This window comes from Paroedura picta, chromosome 1 (genome assembly GCF_049243985.1).
Source record: "Paroedura picta isolate Pp20150507F chromosome 1, Ppicta_v3.0, whole genome shotgun sequence".
NCBI lineage: Eukaryota > Metazoa > Chordata > Lepidosauria > Squamata > Gekkonidae > Paroedura > Paroedura picta.
The window spans coordinates 201,472,711-201,490,319 of NC_135369.1; the positions used below are offsets into that span (position 1 = coordinate 201,472,711).

The 17,609-nt window shown below is 43.4% G+C and overlaps 2 protein-coding genes across 3 annotated transcripts in view; one reads left to right on the forward strand and one right to left on the reverse strand.

Annotated features, from left to right (window-relative positions):
- The window catches only part of RB1 (RB transcriptional corepressor 1), a 55,087-nt gene that overhangs the window by 17,218 nt on the left and 20,260 nt on the right, over positions 1-17,609 (forward strand). For both annotated transcript variants that reach the window (XM_077316599.1, XM_077316605.1), the window contains 4 exons: positions 2,388-2,444; positions 2,536-2,567; positions 2,661-2,737; positions 4,413-4,621. In XM_077316599.1, coding sequence (XP_077172714.1) covers positions 2,388-2,444; positions 2,536-2,567; positions 2,661-2,737; positions 4,413-4,621 — 375 coding nt within the window. The remainder of the gene's footprint in view (positions 1-2,387; positions 2,445-2,535; positions 2,568-2,660; positions 2,738-4,412; positions 4,622-17,609) is intronic.
- On the reverse strand, positions 4,616-14,295 carry LPAR6 (lysophosphatidic acid receptor 6). Its single transcript, XM_077316629.1, has 2 exons — positions 12,600-14,295; positions 4,616-5,382 (listed from the first exon to the last, which is right to left on the reverse strand). The coding sequence occupies exon 1, from the start codon at positions 13,672-13,674 to the stop codon at positions 12,640-12,642; it is 1,035 nt and encodes a 344-aa protein (XP_077172744.1). The 5' UTR covers positions 13,675-14,295; the 3' UTR covers positions 4,616-5,382; positions 12,600-12,639.

The following is a 17,609-nucleotide window of genomic DNA, read 5'->3' on the forward strand; positions in this document are numbered from 1 at the left end:
TCTTAAGGTTGATAAATGTATCAGGTAGACCATAACAGAAATCTAATAACTGACTATTTTCTTTGTAAATGTCTCTGAGATGATCATTGGCTTGCAAAGCAGTTAGCTCCATCGGAAAAAAGTTACTTGCATCTTCTGGTGCGACATCAAATTGATTCTGAAACATTCTTATTTCCTATCTGCAATAGGTTCAGTGCTTTGATATGTCTTTCAATATTGAATTATAAATTCCCATACTTCTCTAGAAATGTTCAGTGTGCAAAATACTTTGTATCCTTTTTTTTTTGCAAAAATACCAGGCGTTTTACTGTCCTTTTCTTTGCAAAAGCAGACCTAAACACATTTACACAGCAACTTTACCTTCCTTATATACATACATAGCTTCAACATAGCTGTGTAACAGGAGAGGGGGAGTTAAAAAGCTGAGTGGTGTGGGTGCCTTTGCTTTGCTGGTTAGCAAAGGACCTAGAATGGCCCAAATTCTATTATGGAGGATAAGAACAAGAGGGGGCTGATAGAAGGAACCATGTCTTTTTTGCAAGAAAGGGATAGGATGAAGAAGAAGAAGAGTTGGTTCTTATATGCCGCTTTTCCCTACCCGAAGGAGGCTCAAAGCGGCTTACAGTCGCCTTCCCATTCCTCTCCCCACAACAGACACCCTGTGGGGTAGGTGAAGCTGAGAGAGCCCTGATATCACTGCCCAGTCAGGACAGTTTTATCAGCGCCGTGGCGAGCCCAAGGTCACCCAGCTGGCTGCATGTGGGGGAGCGTAGAATTGAACCCGGCATGCCAGATTAGGAGTCCGCACTCCTAAGCACTACACCAAACTGGCTCTCTGAACAGAGGGCCACATCCTGATGAACAGCAGTAGATGGTGCTGGGCCTCCAGGGAGGGTGGTATATTGAATGGATGAATGAATGAATGAATGAATGGTGCCTCTTGCGGCAGGAAGAACAGTATGAGTCTGTGGGGGAAATGCCCTGAGGGTAATAGCAGCACACAAGCAGGCTGGAGGGCCGAATGGAAAGAGGTCGGGGGCTGCATGTGGCCCATGGGCCTCAGGTTGAAGACCCCTGCAGTACAATATAGAAGCATCATGATTTGAACACATTTTTAATGGTAGGAACATTTTTTATGGTGGTTGACAGTTGACTGTTTAACATTTAACAATAGAACATTATAAGTTGCTGTGGCAGTTCTAAAAACTTTTTCTGGAAAACTGCTTGTCTTTAGCAGGTCACAGTGTCTTAACCATGTCAGTTTAATGCATAGTCCAAAGCAAGAAAATAACACATCTCTTATCTCTGTGATATTTGAGACACTAATATCATGGTAAAATAACTATGATTAGCACAATTATTTGTCCTTAGAAAGTACATAATTCCTCTCACTTCCAGATGATACTGAGGAAGACTAAAATGCTATGGTAGAATGTGCTCCATTTTTCAACTGATCCATGCACTTCACTGGCCTCTGTTGCTTGACTACTAAGCTAGAAATTATAACTCATGTAACATCCCATTTGAGGGTCAGGAAGAAATTTTCCTTCAAGCCAAATTTATCCAAGGATCCTGGATTTTGTTTTTTTTGCCTTCCTGTGAGCACAGAGCAAGAGGGAGTTTGATGGGGTGAATTTTCTGCATTGCACAGTGGGTTGGACTTGATGATCCTTGGGATCCAGCTCTATGTTTCTATTGCCTTTTAAAAAGTATCTTCTGTTCCTTTTCCATTCTGTTGTTGCCTTCTCAGTGCCCCTCTAATGTGTGTTGCTAAGCATGTGCCTCTTTCCTTTATCAACTGCTTCTAGTCTAGGTCAGCGTCGCAGCCTTCTGAAACTTTAAAAATAAACATGGGTTTGGCTTGGTTCTATAAGCAAATTCAAACAATGAGTAGTCAAACTGCGGCCCTCCAGATGTCCATGGACTACAATTCCCACAAGCCCCTGCCAGCGAATGCTGGCAGGGGCTTGTGGGAATTGTAGTCCATGGACATCTGGAGGGCCGCAGTTTGACTACCCCTGCTCTAGTTATTCTAGCAAGGTAGTTTCCCCTCTCCCAATGATGTAGCCATAGGACATTTAGTACTCTGCTCACACTTTTCTTCTGATCTCCATACATTTGAGATATTCTTCAGGACACATTGCTAGAGGCAGATCATGCTTAGGGATTGATTTATGAATATCCTGGGTTTTTTTTTATCCTGTCTTTTAAACATCTGCTTCTCTGGGCACCCATACATTGCCAGGCTGATTCCAAAGTAGAGCTATTACTTACCAAATCATTCATCAAAACCGAGCACAAATATTTTGGATACTACTTTGCTCCTTGAGTATGGGATCATGTTATTAATTATTATGCCACTTTGTTTCTTTGTGTCATTTTTGTAGAGGTACAAGCTTGGAGTTCGGTTATACTACAGATTGATGGAATCTATCTTAAAATCGGTAGGCCACCATAATACACATTTTGTACAACTGTTTTTTTGTTGTAGGTTTATTTTATTTTAAATATATACATTCTGTGCCTCTGTTCCAGGAAGAAAAACGACTGTCAATTCACAATTTTAGGTATGCTGGTCAAACATAACTTCAAAGATTTGTCATGTTTTCAAAAGGTTGAAGCCTATTATTGAGATGTTCTTTTCCCCCCTTCTTTTACAGCAAACTTTTGAACAACAACATCTTCCACATCTCTTTGCTGGCCTGTGCTCTTGAAGTTGTTATGGCTACGTATGGCAGTAAGTTGAATAAAAAATACCTTCATATGTGGTGAAGTAATTAGCCTGATTTTGCATCTTAATCTGCAGGAGTTTCCAGCTGATTTAGCTGGTAGTCCTCATCAATTTGTGGACCTAGGCCAGGGGTTGGCCAAACTGTGGCTCTCCAGATGTCCATGGACTGCCCTTGCCAGCATGTGCAGTTGACATGATCAGTCCTAGTCACTAGACATTGTTATTTGGCAACTGCCTCCAGCCACATGGCATTTTGCTCATGTTTCTGAGATTCCCTAAGAAAGGCTAGAGCATTCTTTCTCAACTTTTTTACCATTGAGAAACCCCTGAAACATATTTCAGATATTGAGAAACCCCAGAAGTGGTGCAATTGTGCAGAACATGGTTGGGAAAGCATAGCTGTGTACACGCCCACCCAGGACCCCTCCCCTTCCCACCCCCACCAGGCTCATCATTGGCCATTTTGAGGGGCACGATGTTTGCATGTGAGACTATATGACCATATATGGCCATATCACTCAATAAATGTTTAACACATTTTAAAAATACATAACAAATTCGTTTACTCCCAGCCATTTGGGAAACCCTTCTAGGGCCCTCAAGAAACCCCAGGGCTTCATGAAACCCTGGTTGAGAAAGCCTGGACTAGAGAAAAGAGGCCTGACCTGGTTGTCACAGGCAAGGTTGTCCGTGGTCAGTATTTAGATGCTACCACTGTAATTCAGAGTTGCCAAGCAGGTAGACAATAGCAACGCCCAACTGGACATCTCTTGTTTTGAAAATCCTTTGGGGGTTGCCATAAGTTGGCTGTGATTTGAAACCACACACACAAACACAAGAAAGGCGAAGACAGGTATTTTGCTTTTATTTCAAGGTTCCCACCCAATTAAAGAACACATTTGCAGGCTTCTGGGTGTGCCTTGAACTTTTGAATGTAAATTTTAATGCTGCTACTTCTGTGGCACTTTACCGTGTTGCGCAGGCTTCTGTTGCTGCAGCATATTGTGTTTTTCTATTGCAAAACCATCTCAACTGGAAGAGGCAGCATGTGGGTAATTTAAATCATCAAATATGATGTCAGAACAAAACGTATTTGTTTAGAAGGGTGTTTTCCAATACGCATAGTCTGAAGATTGATGGTAGTTACCTGGTAGCTTGCTAAGGTATGTAAATGAGGGCCTGCTGGCCATAGAGAGAAGAAAGTGAAATCACAACCCCACTGTAACCAGTTCACTCCTTTCTTGGGCAGTCATGGTGGGAGTGGTTTTACTCTCTTTTCTCTGTCACCAGCTTGTTTTCTCTGTTCCTCTGCACTTTGCTGGGATGTGGATACATAGGCTGCAAGGCTGAAAAGAAGGTGTGGGGGGTGTCATGGGGGAGAGTGGGTCCTTCTGTCTGTGGCACGTGTCCTGCAGCTTACTTGTCCTCCAGTCCTTCCAGCATTGGTTGTTTCAAGGTATGAACCACCTGACTGTCGCAAGCCCGACCGGCCAAGGGCCTTACCCACTCTGGGCATGGGGGAGGGGCCACATTGAGAAATGGTACCAGGAGAGCCACAGGGGGCTCCTGAGCCACTGAGTATTTCTGTGTTAGGTCTTCAGAAGTGACGTCTATCTCAGTGTATGGAAATGTGTACAGTGTCTTGCATTAGCTGTAAGATGGTTTGTTATTTTCTCTCTAGCACAGAGGAATGCTTCCCTAAGCGACCGCACAAGTATGGAAACAGATTTGTCTTTCCCGTGGATTATCAACATACTTGACTTAAAAGCCTTCGACTTGTACAAGGTTATTGAAAGTTTTATTAAAGCAGAACCAAACCTCACAAGAGAAATGATAAAACACCTAGAATGCTGTGAGCACCGTATCATGGAGTCCCTAGCTTGGCAGTCGGTAAGTTTGAGTTTTAAATCTATCAGAATGTCATGCTTGTTTGTGTGTCTTTATATATGCTCAGGTTTGGAAAATTGCCTGAATCACCTTCAGCCCCTATCCTGTGGCCGGGGGGTGGGGAAGCAGGCAGGCCAAAGCAAAAAACTGGATGCCCCCAAATCTTTGGATCTCAGCAAATGTTCCAGTAACAATATGATGTTGGCACTGAACTGAATATTTGCAGTTCATGTGAATGTCGCTGCCGTTAGTGGGTTTAAATTTCTCTTACCGTCTCCATTCTGTTGGGTTGTAAAGTTGTTTCGGTTGCAGCAATGAGAGAAGTGAGGAATGGCATCTTGTTACAGGTTTCTCAAACCTCTTGTAGTTGTTACCTTGTTGCTCCAATTGCAGGCTTGTGCTTCCACTCTCTGTACCGCCACTCGTTTCTCATCCCACCCTGGGAACTGTCAGTTCATAGACTGGCTGTCCACTCTGGTTGTGTCCCTTGTGTGCATTTCTACTTCTGCCACAGCTCTTCTCTTGTGAGTTTTCCGTTGCCCTCTGTTGCCTTTTAACTCCAGTCTCGCGAAACAGGCTTCTGCTCTTCTTCAACCCGAGATTGTAGTCTGTTCAGTTGTGTCCCCTGGACCTCATGACGAGCCGCTGACAGTTTAGGAGGTGGCTCTTTCCCCTGCAGGCTTTTTCTATAGTATTGGGGCAGTCACCGGGACTGAACCTGTGGCAAAGGTTGCTGGTCAACAGGAGGAGTCAGGTAGCAAGTCCTGTTCAGTGAAGAGAGCAGCTACATTGGTTAATTTGATCTTTCAGAGTTTGGCCAGTTATTGGCCTATTTCTGTCTTTAGTTCCCTGGGTAATGTAATTGAGCTGTGGTGGTAGGGAAATTCCAGGCTTTCCTGGATGACTCATCTGCTCTTGATCCCATTTATTTATTAAAATATTTGTTACCCGCCTTTCTTCCCTGTGAACCTCAAGCTGGCATATACACAAAGATACGTCCCTCTTAATAACACAGTATAGATGGTTGGAGGTGGGCCAAGTCCGGATTGGGCCCTTCCCCCAACTGACAAGCGGAAGGGCCAATTGGAAGGCGTGAAGGCAGGACAGACCAAAGTTCCATCCAGTCGCCTCTCAACCCACCCAGCCCAGCCAGGGGCAATCTGGAGACATGGCTGCCACTCTGTTCCTGACCACCGCAGGGAGAGGAGGTCAGAAGGGCTGCCAAGGGGGATGAGAACAGAGGCTTGGACAGGTTGTGCCAGCCCTTTTCGCCCCAAGGCTGTCCTATGTCATGTCTAACTGTAACTTGTCTCAGAACCCTGACAGAGCTGGCAGGAGGCTGGAGAGTGCTCCCCCCCCCTTCAGGCCTGCTGCGAAGGATCCTTTAACAGCCCCTGATTGAGAGGAGGGAGGCGTTTCCTTCAGAGAGCAACGCAGGGGAGTCTGAGGGCATGGGGGTGGGCATTCCTTTTGAGGGTGGGGAATTTTCCCCTTCTGCCAAACAGCTGGCTGACAGGGAGGCCACAGAAAAGCCATTTCTCACTTAAAATACTGCTCTGGCCGGGGGTTAGACACAGCTAAGCCATGTGTCTTTTTTCTTTGCAACTCTGCAGATTTGAGGCCTACTGCACAGCGTTATTATGCAGACGAGACTGGATGCTGCTGGGGCAGTTTTTTTGTCTCCTGTTTCATCTGTACAACAACCCTGTGCAGTAGGCCTCAGGTTTTTCAATTCAACAACAACCTGTGTGGGAAGCCTTAAATGTTTCTTCTCTACCACAACCCTGTCCAAAGTAGCCCTTTCTGCCTGGGGGGGGGGGGGGCTGATCTTTATACTATGAAGATGAGCTGTAATTCCAGGAGCTCTCCAGGCCCCACCTGGAGGTTGGCTACCCCTGGTTTGGAAATATTCCTGGAGTTTTAGAGGTGGGACTTTAAAATCATACAACGCCTCAGAGTCCAGCCTTGGAGGAGGCCGCGGGTGCACTTCTGGGCCCGGGGGAAAGGCCATGCTGCTGCCGGGAGGGGGGGGAGGAAGCCTTCTTCCCGGCCCGAAAAGCACAGTGAACGCCCATTGTATTTACAACGGGTTTGGTCCCTAGTGTTAAATAAAATACATTAAAAACATAAAGCTAAATCAGAATTTAGGGTTGCTATTAAACGTTACCAACTGCAGTCCTAAATCAAATCATCTTCAGCTGCCCTAAAGATCGAAAGTGAGGGAGCCAGGCACACCTCCCTCGGGAGGTTTCTTTCATATTTGTGTGTGTGTGGGGGGGGGGAGGAGTGCCACTGAGAAAGCCTTCATGTACCCACTAAATGAACTTACTTGATTGATGGGACAGCCAAGAGGTTCTGATTCCTGAGCTGGAAAAGGCAGTCCATCAGATACTCTGGTCCCAAGCCTTTCATTTAGGTCACATTATGGGGCATACGTGACTTTGGTTTGAAGGGAAGGAAGGCAGTAAGATTGTCCTAAACCTGGTCTTGAATCCAGCTTCCTCTCAATTAATTGTATGTGCAGAATCAACAGGCTTCATGTATCTGGCACTGCGTCTTGTAAGTAAAGAATGCATCCGGGAAAAATGGCACAATGCTCCTGAAGGATTCCACACGCTGCTTCACTTTTTCTGTATGTGTCTGCATTCCCATATTGCTTGAGAGACGTGGTTGCTTCATGCATCAGTGCCCCTCCCTAGGGAGTGGTGGGGCTGGTGTGGGAAGTAATCACACCGACTCATTCTGTTGTTGCCCTGATTCAAGTGTCAACAGTGGCCTGAGACCTGAGCACGCAGGAGCATGGCTGATATTGCAAAATCAATGCGTGACTTGGGTGAAAGGGATGAGAAATTATCTTTCTAATAGATTATTGTTAGTTCTTAATTTAGATCTCTAGAATTACACACAAACTTTGCTGATTTGAAATCTAATTATGGTCTTTTTTCAAAAACTGAAGACAAGTATGTCAGTTTCGGAACAGAAGTCAAAATCGCATGCCTGTATATGAAAGACTTCAGTATATTTAGGAGCCTTAATTATATGCCTTCCATGCATGCCTTCTTCCATGCATGCCTTCTTAGAGTTTGGGATCTAATTGCAAGGCAATTCAATGTCCTGTGCTTCTAGTAAATTAAGTATATTGAGACAAAAAAAATCCCCAACCCCAAATGGCTTGTAAGTGCCCGTTTCCTCTAAGAGTTATGAGGATAGCTGATGCATCAGACCTTGTTTGCAAAAATAGTTCTGCTGAGGAGGGCAGAATATAGACTGTTTTCTGCCATCTAAGGGGGGAAAACCCACACAAAGCAATGCGTTTTTTTTTTGTTTTTTGTTTTTTTGTGGTTTTATCATCCAGCATTACACATTTCCAGGAGGATCTTTCTTCTTCTAACTGCTTATTTCATTGCTCATGTCAGGCTTTCTCACCCAATATCCAAAAAAATAAAAGTTCCCATCCAACCTGGAAGCCATTTACTGCTGCGTATTTCATTATATCAATCATCTCACCTGGGAGAAGACAGCTGGCATACTCAGGTCACTTACTGAGACTTAGGGTTGTGCGCTTCGGCTTGGTTCAGCCATCTCAGCAATCACTGAAGCGGCGTGTAGGAGGCCAGCACCGCGGAGAGGAGAGAGGCGGCCACTGGCAGGTGCGCCATCACTGCCACTATGGTGTAGAGCCAGTTTGGTGTAGTGGTTAGGAGTGCGGACTTCTAATCTGGCATGCCAGGTTCGATTCTGTACTCCCCCACATGCAACCAATTGGGTGACCTTGGGCTCGCCACGGCACTGATAAAACTGTTCTGACCAGGCAGTAATATCAGGGCTCTCTCAGCCCCACCCACCCCACAGGGTGTCTGTTGTGGGGAGAGGAAAGGGAAGGCCACTGTAAGCCGCTTTGAGCCTCCTTCGGGTAGGGAAAAGCTGCGTATAAGAACCAACTCTTCTTCTTCTTCTACTCTTCTCCATGCCGCAGCACTGGCTGCCTCAGGCTTCAGTTGACCCCTGAGGCGGCCAAACCGAGCCGAAGTGTACACCTCTAGTTGGATCCTCAGGTATCCCTCATTTAGTTTAACCCTGTTTCTTGTTATACAGTGAAATCTCTTTATTTCTGCCTGATTTGCTCAGGATTACCCGTGGAGTTGTACAGCTTTTGTATTTTAAGATAACAAGCAAACAAGCTACAATTGAGAAATTTGATATGTGTGAGTAACTGTAACACTACACTTAAAGAGGAACCCTGTTAATGGAAAGGAATTGAAGGGAAATTGACCAATGTTTTCTTTTCTAGGACTTCTGCAACCTTCTGGTCTAGGGAAAACTGGTTCTGCTAGTGAAGTCTCATCTTTATAATTAAACTTATATTAATGAGGGAGGATAGAATTAGCAACAATGAAGAAATTCTGGCCCATCAGCTGCAAACAGTAAATCATCCTTGGTTCCAAGTTAAAAACTGTTATGTTCGAGAATGCATCATCATGCTAGGAGTCTACTCGGTTAGCTAAAGAGCCCTCATTTCGTGAAAATGATTTCTTGGATCAAGCCCCGTGACTATGATATGATGTGACCATGATTTGTAATTCTCAAAATCTTTGGATAAAGGGGTGGGGAGGAAAGAGTATGTTGCCCCTCTTTCACAATAAAATGCATCCTGTACTGTATTATATTTTTCTTTACAAGGCCAGATTGGATTTCCTTTAGTTTTGGGAAGTGTAACTGGTTTTACATTTCGTCTGTTTGGGCTAAATCAGCTGTCCAGGAGTACCTGAGCTTCCACAGTGCTTCAACTTATACAAGTGTAGTCCTTTGGATGAAAGGCTCATATAAAAGGGAAAAGCAAGTGTAAGTTTGTTTTTAAAAATCAGACACTCTAGTTCAGGGATCTCCAACTATGAGTCCATGGACCCCTGGGTTCCATGGGAGCTGCAGAGGGGGTCAGCAGCCTTTCCCCTTCTGCCTAAATGGACTAGGGAAGCTAGGGAACTGGCTGCCTCCACCCTGATCTCTACAAGAAATAAGATTAGAGATAGGGATCAGCTATCAATGATTGTGTTACTACTACCCTCATCCCACTCCTCCATAAGGATAGATTCAAATGAGTAGCCGTGTTGGTCTGAAGTAGCACAATAAAATCCAGTCCAGTAGCACCTTTAAGACCAACAAAGCACCTTTAAGTCCAGTCCAGTAGCACCTTTAAGACCAACAAAGATTTATTCAAGGTGTGAGCTTTTGAGTGCAAGCACTTTTCCTCAGACTGTCATGTAGGGCAGTGGTCCGCAACCTTTTTATCACCGGGGACCACTCAACGCTTGACAATTTTACTGAGGCCCGGTGGGGGGGGGGTAGTTTACTCCTTTACTCTCAACCACTGCCCTAACGCTCTCTGATCGCTATGGTAATGTTTAAACATCCCTTCAAAATAAGATACAGACACGCCACAACAATGAACATAAGGAACATTTTATTTTCATGGAAATTTTAACTCATGACAATGACAAATCAATGGGAACCCTGAGCTTGTTTCTCTGCAACGAGATAGTCCCATCTGGGAGTGATGGGAGACAAGGACACCCGAAGTGTGTTGTAAAGGGCCGGGGGGGGGGAAATAAGTAAAGGGCCGGGGGGGGGAGAAGGCGTCCTTCGGGGCCCACCTCCAATTAGTCGAAGGACCACATGTGGTCCACGGCCCACAGTTTGGGTATCGCTAATGTAAGGAGTTCATAGTCTGACGAAGTGTGCTTGCACTCGAAAGCTCTCGCCTTGAATAAATCTTTGTTGGTCTTAAAGGTGCTCCTGGACTCTGATTTTATTATCCCACTCCTCCAGTGTGTTCATTGTCCATAAAGGGTCAGGAAAAGGAATCTTACATAGGTATTTAGTAAGCTTATTACAACAATTTTCTATGTGCCAGCAGCCACTTCCTCAAATGGATAGAGGGATACATCCATTAGCTCTGATTTTATATGTAGAGCAGAAGAGGGCGGGAATGCTACAAAGAGAGCCTGCTGTAAACCACGGTTCAGTTGAAAGGAGTAATCGGCTTAACAGAGCAAGTGTGAGATACTCCCAGCTAACAGTGCCAGAGAAGAATAAGAAACTGTAGATCTAATGTAGGTTGAAAGGGATAGTGAGATTCTTAAAATATATATATATAAAATACTTGGCATTAACAGACTGATGCAGACACATTTAAATTTTGTTGGTTTCAGTGGAAAATAAAAGGGTGTTTGATTTGCAGCAGCAGTTTCCAAAGAAAAATTCAAAACTGTACGAATAGTGACTAATAGTATAGGTTTTTCATCTCAAAATTGTGTTAATATTGAAACTAGTATTTCTTTTGGCATTTCATGCTAACTTATTTTACTCCATTAGTAGTATAGCTGCATTTAATAAGGGACGGATGTGTGTCTGTTTGTATATACACAAACAAATATGCAGACATATGCCTCTACTAAGCCTTTATGGAAATAAACTGACTAAATATTGGAATATGCGTTAATACATACGTCTCAACATGGCCCCATCTGTGGATACTTAAACCAAGATATTGGGGGCCAAAGACTGACAGATCTTTCTATCAACCTGAGAAAAGCCCTAGGTTTACAGAAAAACCTACAATCTTAAAAGGGGGGTATTAAACCTCCAAAACAATAGAAATAGCTTCTGTAGCTTTAAGAGAGAAATGTTTTTAATGGCTGTTGCTAGGCAACCACAACTGTATTGCTAACCTTCAATCCTTGGTGTCTGTCAGTACAAGGCCAAAGAGAGCAGTGCTGTTTTGACATTTGAGGGAGGACTTAATGAGACCAAGCCTGGCAGCAACCATCAAGCAGCATGCCTCCCCCTGACTTTCACAACTCAGTTAAATCTAGTTACTTGCTACCTCACAAAAGTCAGTGAATTGTAGTTTCAGATTTGGGAGGTTTAGATCACCACCCTGCCTTGGAAGTTTCCTGACTATCTTGGGGCCAGTCATATCCTCTCAGCCTAACTTATATTGCAGGACTGTTAGGAGGGGAAAGGGAAGGAATTAAAAAGAGCATTCCTTGAAGAGATCAACAGTGGCCTAAATATAGGCATTTAATTTTATAGGCAAGATGTAATTTGCTTTCAACATTTGCATATATTGGAAGACTTAAAGTAATTCCCTAAATTAGGGGTGGCCGAATTGTGACTTCAGACTACAGTTACCATGAGTCCCTGCCAGCACATGGAAAGCCGCAGTTGGCCACCCCTGTCCTAGATGGAAAGGAAGTGTTCTTATTGTTCTGGAACAATAAAGACTGTCTCACATGTGTTGTTACAGGCAGGTGTGATGTTTTGGGAACTTTTGTTTGTTCTGATGTTCAGCGTTCTAGTAATTATATTATCTTGAAATGGATGCTGTTGTCAAATCTCTTGCATATATTTTTTAATAGTTGTAATATTCAACAATGCAGAGTCCCCCCCCCCCCAAAAAAAATCCTACCATCCTATGGTTGAAGGAATAGAAAATAATTACAAATTAAGAATAAAATAAAATGGAAGAGAGGAGAATGATCCATCTATTGCGGAGAAAGCCAAGTGTATAAATTAAGTGAATAATGTAGCTGAAGAATAGGTGGGGGAGAAGCAGGAAAAGTTGAGGATATGGGTCTGTTAGGAGGGGAAGGCAGAAATAGTTTGGGGAGGAAGATATGGGAGTGAAAAGGAATTAATATCTTCATCTGTAATTGAAATTGTCTTATAATTTAATGCACTGTGTAAATAGCACTGTGACCTGTACTTTACCTGTACTCTACTAGGCTGTCAAAGAGTTATTTTTGAGATTCAGTTTTCCCATGAGGATAAAAACTAGAACTCTCTCTAGCTGTGCTGTTTATATTGTGCAAACAAACATTTTTAAGTGAAGTCTTGTCTTTTTGTTTAATTTCTAATTACAGTTATTTTAATAGAACCTGTACTATATAACATATCTTTAAGCAAAACAATTTTTCCATACCTTAGGAAACGCTTTATTTTTTCCCCAGGTCCAACTCCATTCATATTGTAGATTCATTGTCATTTTTTTTTGTTTTTAAGGTTTGGAGTCTACATTGTAAGAAAGTGTCAGAAACTTTTCCATCGTATAATCTGTAATCGTGTCTTCTAGTTGACCAGTTCTTAATTTTTATTGAGTTTTGAATAGTTTCTGACGTGAAGTAGTAAATGACGGGGTCAAAACAACAGTTTGAAATTGCAATGCACAGCGTGATCGGGTACATAGTTCTGATGGCCGTAACCACTGAACAGTTAATCCATGTCTGTGTTCTCATGAGCGAATAAAGTATTAGAGTAATATTGTAAGGCACAAAGCAGAGACAGAATATCACCAAATGGACGAAGATCATTCGGAGAACCTTTTTTTTGCTTAACTTATTCCGATGTAATGTGATGGGCTTATTCAAAGTCCTTAAAACCATTGTAGAGCAAGTCACATTCAGAATCAGTGGGATGAAAAATCCTACCGTTTCAATAAAGATAACAATCCGTGAGAGATAGGTTTTCCAGGTTTCTTCAGAAAAGTTCTCAAAGCACGTATTTTGTTCCAATCCTTCCGTGTTGACCCGAGCGTTGGTAGACTGAAAAAAACTTCCCGGCACACTTCCTGCTATCACAGTGATCCAAATCGCAAGGCAAACGATCCTTGCATTTCTTTTTGTCCGGACCATTTTAGAACGAAACGGGTACACAATCGCTAAAAAGCGATCAAAGCTTATACTGGTCAGAAAGAAAATGCTCCCGTACATGTTTATATAAAACAGCATGACCGAGATCTTGCAGAGCACGTCACCGAAGGGCCAGTCCTTTGTTGTAAAATAATAGATTCGGAAGGGCAAAGTGAACACAAAAAGTAGATCCGATATTGCTAAATTAAGCATGTAAGTTGTAGTTTCATTTCGCACTTTTAAAGCACAAGTGAAAATGTATATAGCCACACAGTTAGACAGTAAACCGAGGACAAATACCATGCTGAACATACATCCATATAAAGTGTACTTAAAGGAGTCATCGGTGGAACAGTTGGCGCTTCCCATCTTGATGGAAATGTATCTTTCCGTCTTTGGCTTCCTTTAGTAAAGCTGCATCACCTTGTTTGTTGCTGTAACCACAATGAAATCCTCAGAGGGGTCGCAGATACATCTAGATTTCAGATGCCTTTATGTGCATTCAGCTTCTCTTCAAAAACTTGATAGCAGAATTGATTTTGGAAGCCTCCTTCCTGCTCGTCAGAAGCGGAGAGTACTTTTCTTCCAAAAGCCATCATAGTTCAATTAGGCAAATCCTGGGCAGTGGTAAGCATTTCCTTCTACATAAAAGCCACCAACCTTGAGCTCAGTCAAAATCACCATGTTCTCCTTTCTCCACATGTTGCCAGCTTGGCTGCAGAGGTTGATCTTTTCCTGCAGGAAAGCAGATAAATCTTTGCAGAGGTTGCATGCAAATAACACGGCCGAAGTTCCTTGGGGAACTGGCTTCCTTGTCTCAGTGCGAGGCCGGCTTTCCTGCCTTTGTTCAACAAGCTTTTCAACTTGTCTGAGCGACGGGAAGCCAGCGCAGGAATAAAATTCCAAAGCATGTCTTTTCTTGCTGAATTAGAACTTTCTCCATAGATACAGCTTATGTGGTGTGCGTTGCTTAATGTGCCAGAGGGAGGAGAGACCTCACACACACTACCTTCAGTTTGGTTTGTAAGCTGACATCACAGGAAGAGGAGGCTGGGCTCAAACAAAGGATGGTTTCAGCTTTCAATTCCTTTTCACGTAAGGGGCTTTTTTATGACTTGGTTAGCCAGCAGTAGGTCTGGAAAGCATGCAGATAATGACTATGTTTGACACATAGAGCCTCATTAACAGACAAGCATTGATGCAAACATATATATATGAGTGACTCTTAGGTCTTATACCTCTGACAATTGATTAAAAGATTTCAAAAAATTAAACCCTTACCATTTAACACGTGTACTGGGAATAAGCTAGGTATTCATAAAATATCAGTGCATGTGCCCTTTTATGACATTAAAGAACCTCTAAGACAGTGGTTCTCAACCTTCCTAATGCCACAATACAGTTCCTCATGTTGTGGTGACCCCAACCATAGAATTATGCATGTGTTCTTTCACAGAAATTAAACTGAAGCTGACCAATGGCGTGAAGATCCATTGTTCAGGATTGTATATAAATTGTTTCTTTCCCCGGGGGTTTGGATTCAATTCAGTTCTGCCTCTTGACCCACCATGTTGATCTCACTCTTTTCTGCTGCTCCAGGCAGACAAATGCTCTCTCGATCTACCCCTTGAGGCTGTTGTGTGGATGAAATGGAAGAGGAGCAATGTCAGCCATTTTGGGACCCCCTTGGAGAGAAGGGCTGCTCGCCGTGCCGCGACCCCTATGAAAGGGTCGTTCAACCCCCAAAGGGGTCCCGACTCCCAGATTGAGAACTACTGCTCTGAGAATTTCAGCTTTAAAAATTTCAGCTTTTTTCTTGCCTCTTCATAAAAAGGGCAGCTCAGTATGTTGCATTATGTTTTCCATTGATAAAGTGGAGCAGCCCTATAATGACTTTCTAAAGCACCCAGAATTAGATACACAGATGGAGCACCAGGGATAGAATTTATTTTTCTTTTATAGTTTGACTAGGGGCCAAGCCCGCTGCATTCAGGAATACAATGGGCGCTAGGGTGGGGAGGGGTGGAAGAACTCTGTGGATGGCCACTCCCTCCCTCAAGGACTTGGAAAGGCTGCAGGCTGGAGGCCCCCGGGAAAGGAACTCACCACGAACTCACCGGCAGGGGCAGTTCTCACGCAGCAGGGATCTGCAGCCTCAGAGGGAAGTGGAAGGAGGAGGGGGGGTGGTCAGGGGTGGGGGACGGAAGGCGATTGGCTGACTGCTGGACAGACAGGCAAGCCAGTTGGAGGAGGAGGCACTCGGGCAAGTCAGTCGCCCTGAGTGGATGTTAAGTGCTGAGTGGCGCTTAAGCGGTGAGACACGCTTCTCCTCCAAGCCCTTACCAGAAATATATTACGTGGAACAGATAAATTCATTGTGAATAGTTTATAATCATTGAAGAAATGTATGTTGTTCACTGCCCCAAGCCTGGATGCAGAGAGGGACGGTCAACAAATCAAATCAATAAATAAATTGGCTGGGACTCCATGGTATTTTCCACCTTTCTTTTCAACTGGTGATTCACTTAGCAAGGAGAACCAGTTGGGGATTCTATGGGTGACAGCAGCAGCCAAAATATTAGTCCTGCAGTGATGGAAGTCCATTACATATCAATGAGCAGGGGTGGCCAGATGGTGGCTCTCCAGATGTCCATGGACTACAATTCCCTGCTGGGGCTCATGGAAATTGTAGTCCACGGACATCTGGAGAGCCACCGTCCGGCCACCCCTGCTATAGAGAGAAATTTGGCAAGAAGCTATCTGGGACTTGGCATACTGTCCAGAGAGGATGCTGGCAAGACATCTGATTTTTCACTTTGTGCCACTGTGAGACCCTTGCTTGGCAAAACAGCATCACATGCAGTGGAACAGATTTGCAGTGATGCATCAAGATTGAAAAACATACATGCTCCAAACATGTGTGCTTTCAACTTTGCGCTCCTCTTTTTTTATACTTTACTGTTGAGGCTTTCAAAAGGAAGCGATCATGCAGCTTTGATTTGTATCCTCTCTCTGTGTCCAGCCAAGTGCTTGAAGTTTGTGCTTCAATAGTTGCGTGATTCAAAGGCAGGTGGCATTCTGAAGAGCGTTCAGCATCTTGCTTGCAAATCCGGCATTTTGTCAGACAAACTACCGTACTAGCATTTCATTGCTTTTGAATAGTGCTACTGTAATGTTTGTTTTGTTTTTTAACTGCAGAAGAACTAGGAAGAAAAGCCAGCAAGTGAAGCTTGAATTATTTTCTTGCTGGTGTTTCCTTAACTGAGACACTTTACTAATCTGTCATTTTACTATCAATAAATTGCTGCAAGCTTTGTGTACCAAAACTGATCCTTATTATGGTAACCTGAGATAGAATTCAGAGTTGTTTGTGTCACCTTCCAAGATTTGCAATAGCGTGTCTAGGACTGGTGCTAGGACTTGTTTCTTGCTCACACAAAATGAAATATATATTTTTAAAAAAAATACTTGGCACCCAAAGTGTCCCTTGAAAGCGCTGAGTAGGAGTTGAAGATAATTTGTATAAACTAAGCTTATGCACAAGCCTGATGAAGTAAATATTTTATGTAGATAAAAAGTGAATAGGGTACAAAGTTCTGTTTTAAGGCTCTCCTAAGCCTTTTGTACAAAGTTCAGCAGCAGCAGTGTTGACTATTGGAACTCTGTGAAATCTTGACTTGAGAAATTGTTAGTAGCTCCTCTTTTAATCAGCATTCAATTTTATCTTGAAAAAGATCTTCTGTGGAACTATAGAGCCAAATGCATAACTGTATCGAGTCGTAAACAAGGGGGACATTTGAAGAGAAATGCTTCGTTTGTACAGATCTCGGTGGCATCCTGGCAGCCATTTTAAGTGCTCATTAAGACATTTGAGATGTTCTTCGACCTCAGTGTTCTTGTCCTGTGCCAGCCAACATGTTCTCTCACCGTAAAGTTTGGCCGTTCTCTGTATCATCCGGAGCTGTCCAAGTAAATTGCGGCAATAAGGATGTTCCTGTTGTCGTTAATAATATAGTATGTTGGGCACTATCAGGAGTCGTGTGTTTTCTTGTTTTGTTTTAGCAATTGATGATCAGGTTCATACCTGAAGCAAACATTTTCAGCAGAGTCAGTATAATGCCTTTGAGGTGCTCATGGCCACTACCATGTAACTTGCCCCCCGCTTCTCTGCCAGTAAGAGAAAGGTATTCAGTCATTCCCAAGAACGGAAGTGAATCATTTTATACCAACCTCTTGGCAGCCTGCCACGAGCTAGCTGCTTCAGCTATTTTGTTTAAATGTGTAATATTAAGAATGAATGAAGA

Bases quoted from the DNA above. Each gene is read 5' to 3' on its own strand.
- LPAR6 (XM_077316629.1), bottom strand. From the start codon at position 13,674: ATGGGAAGCGCCAACTGTTCCACCGATGACTCCTTTAAGTACACTTTA.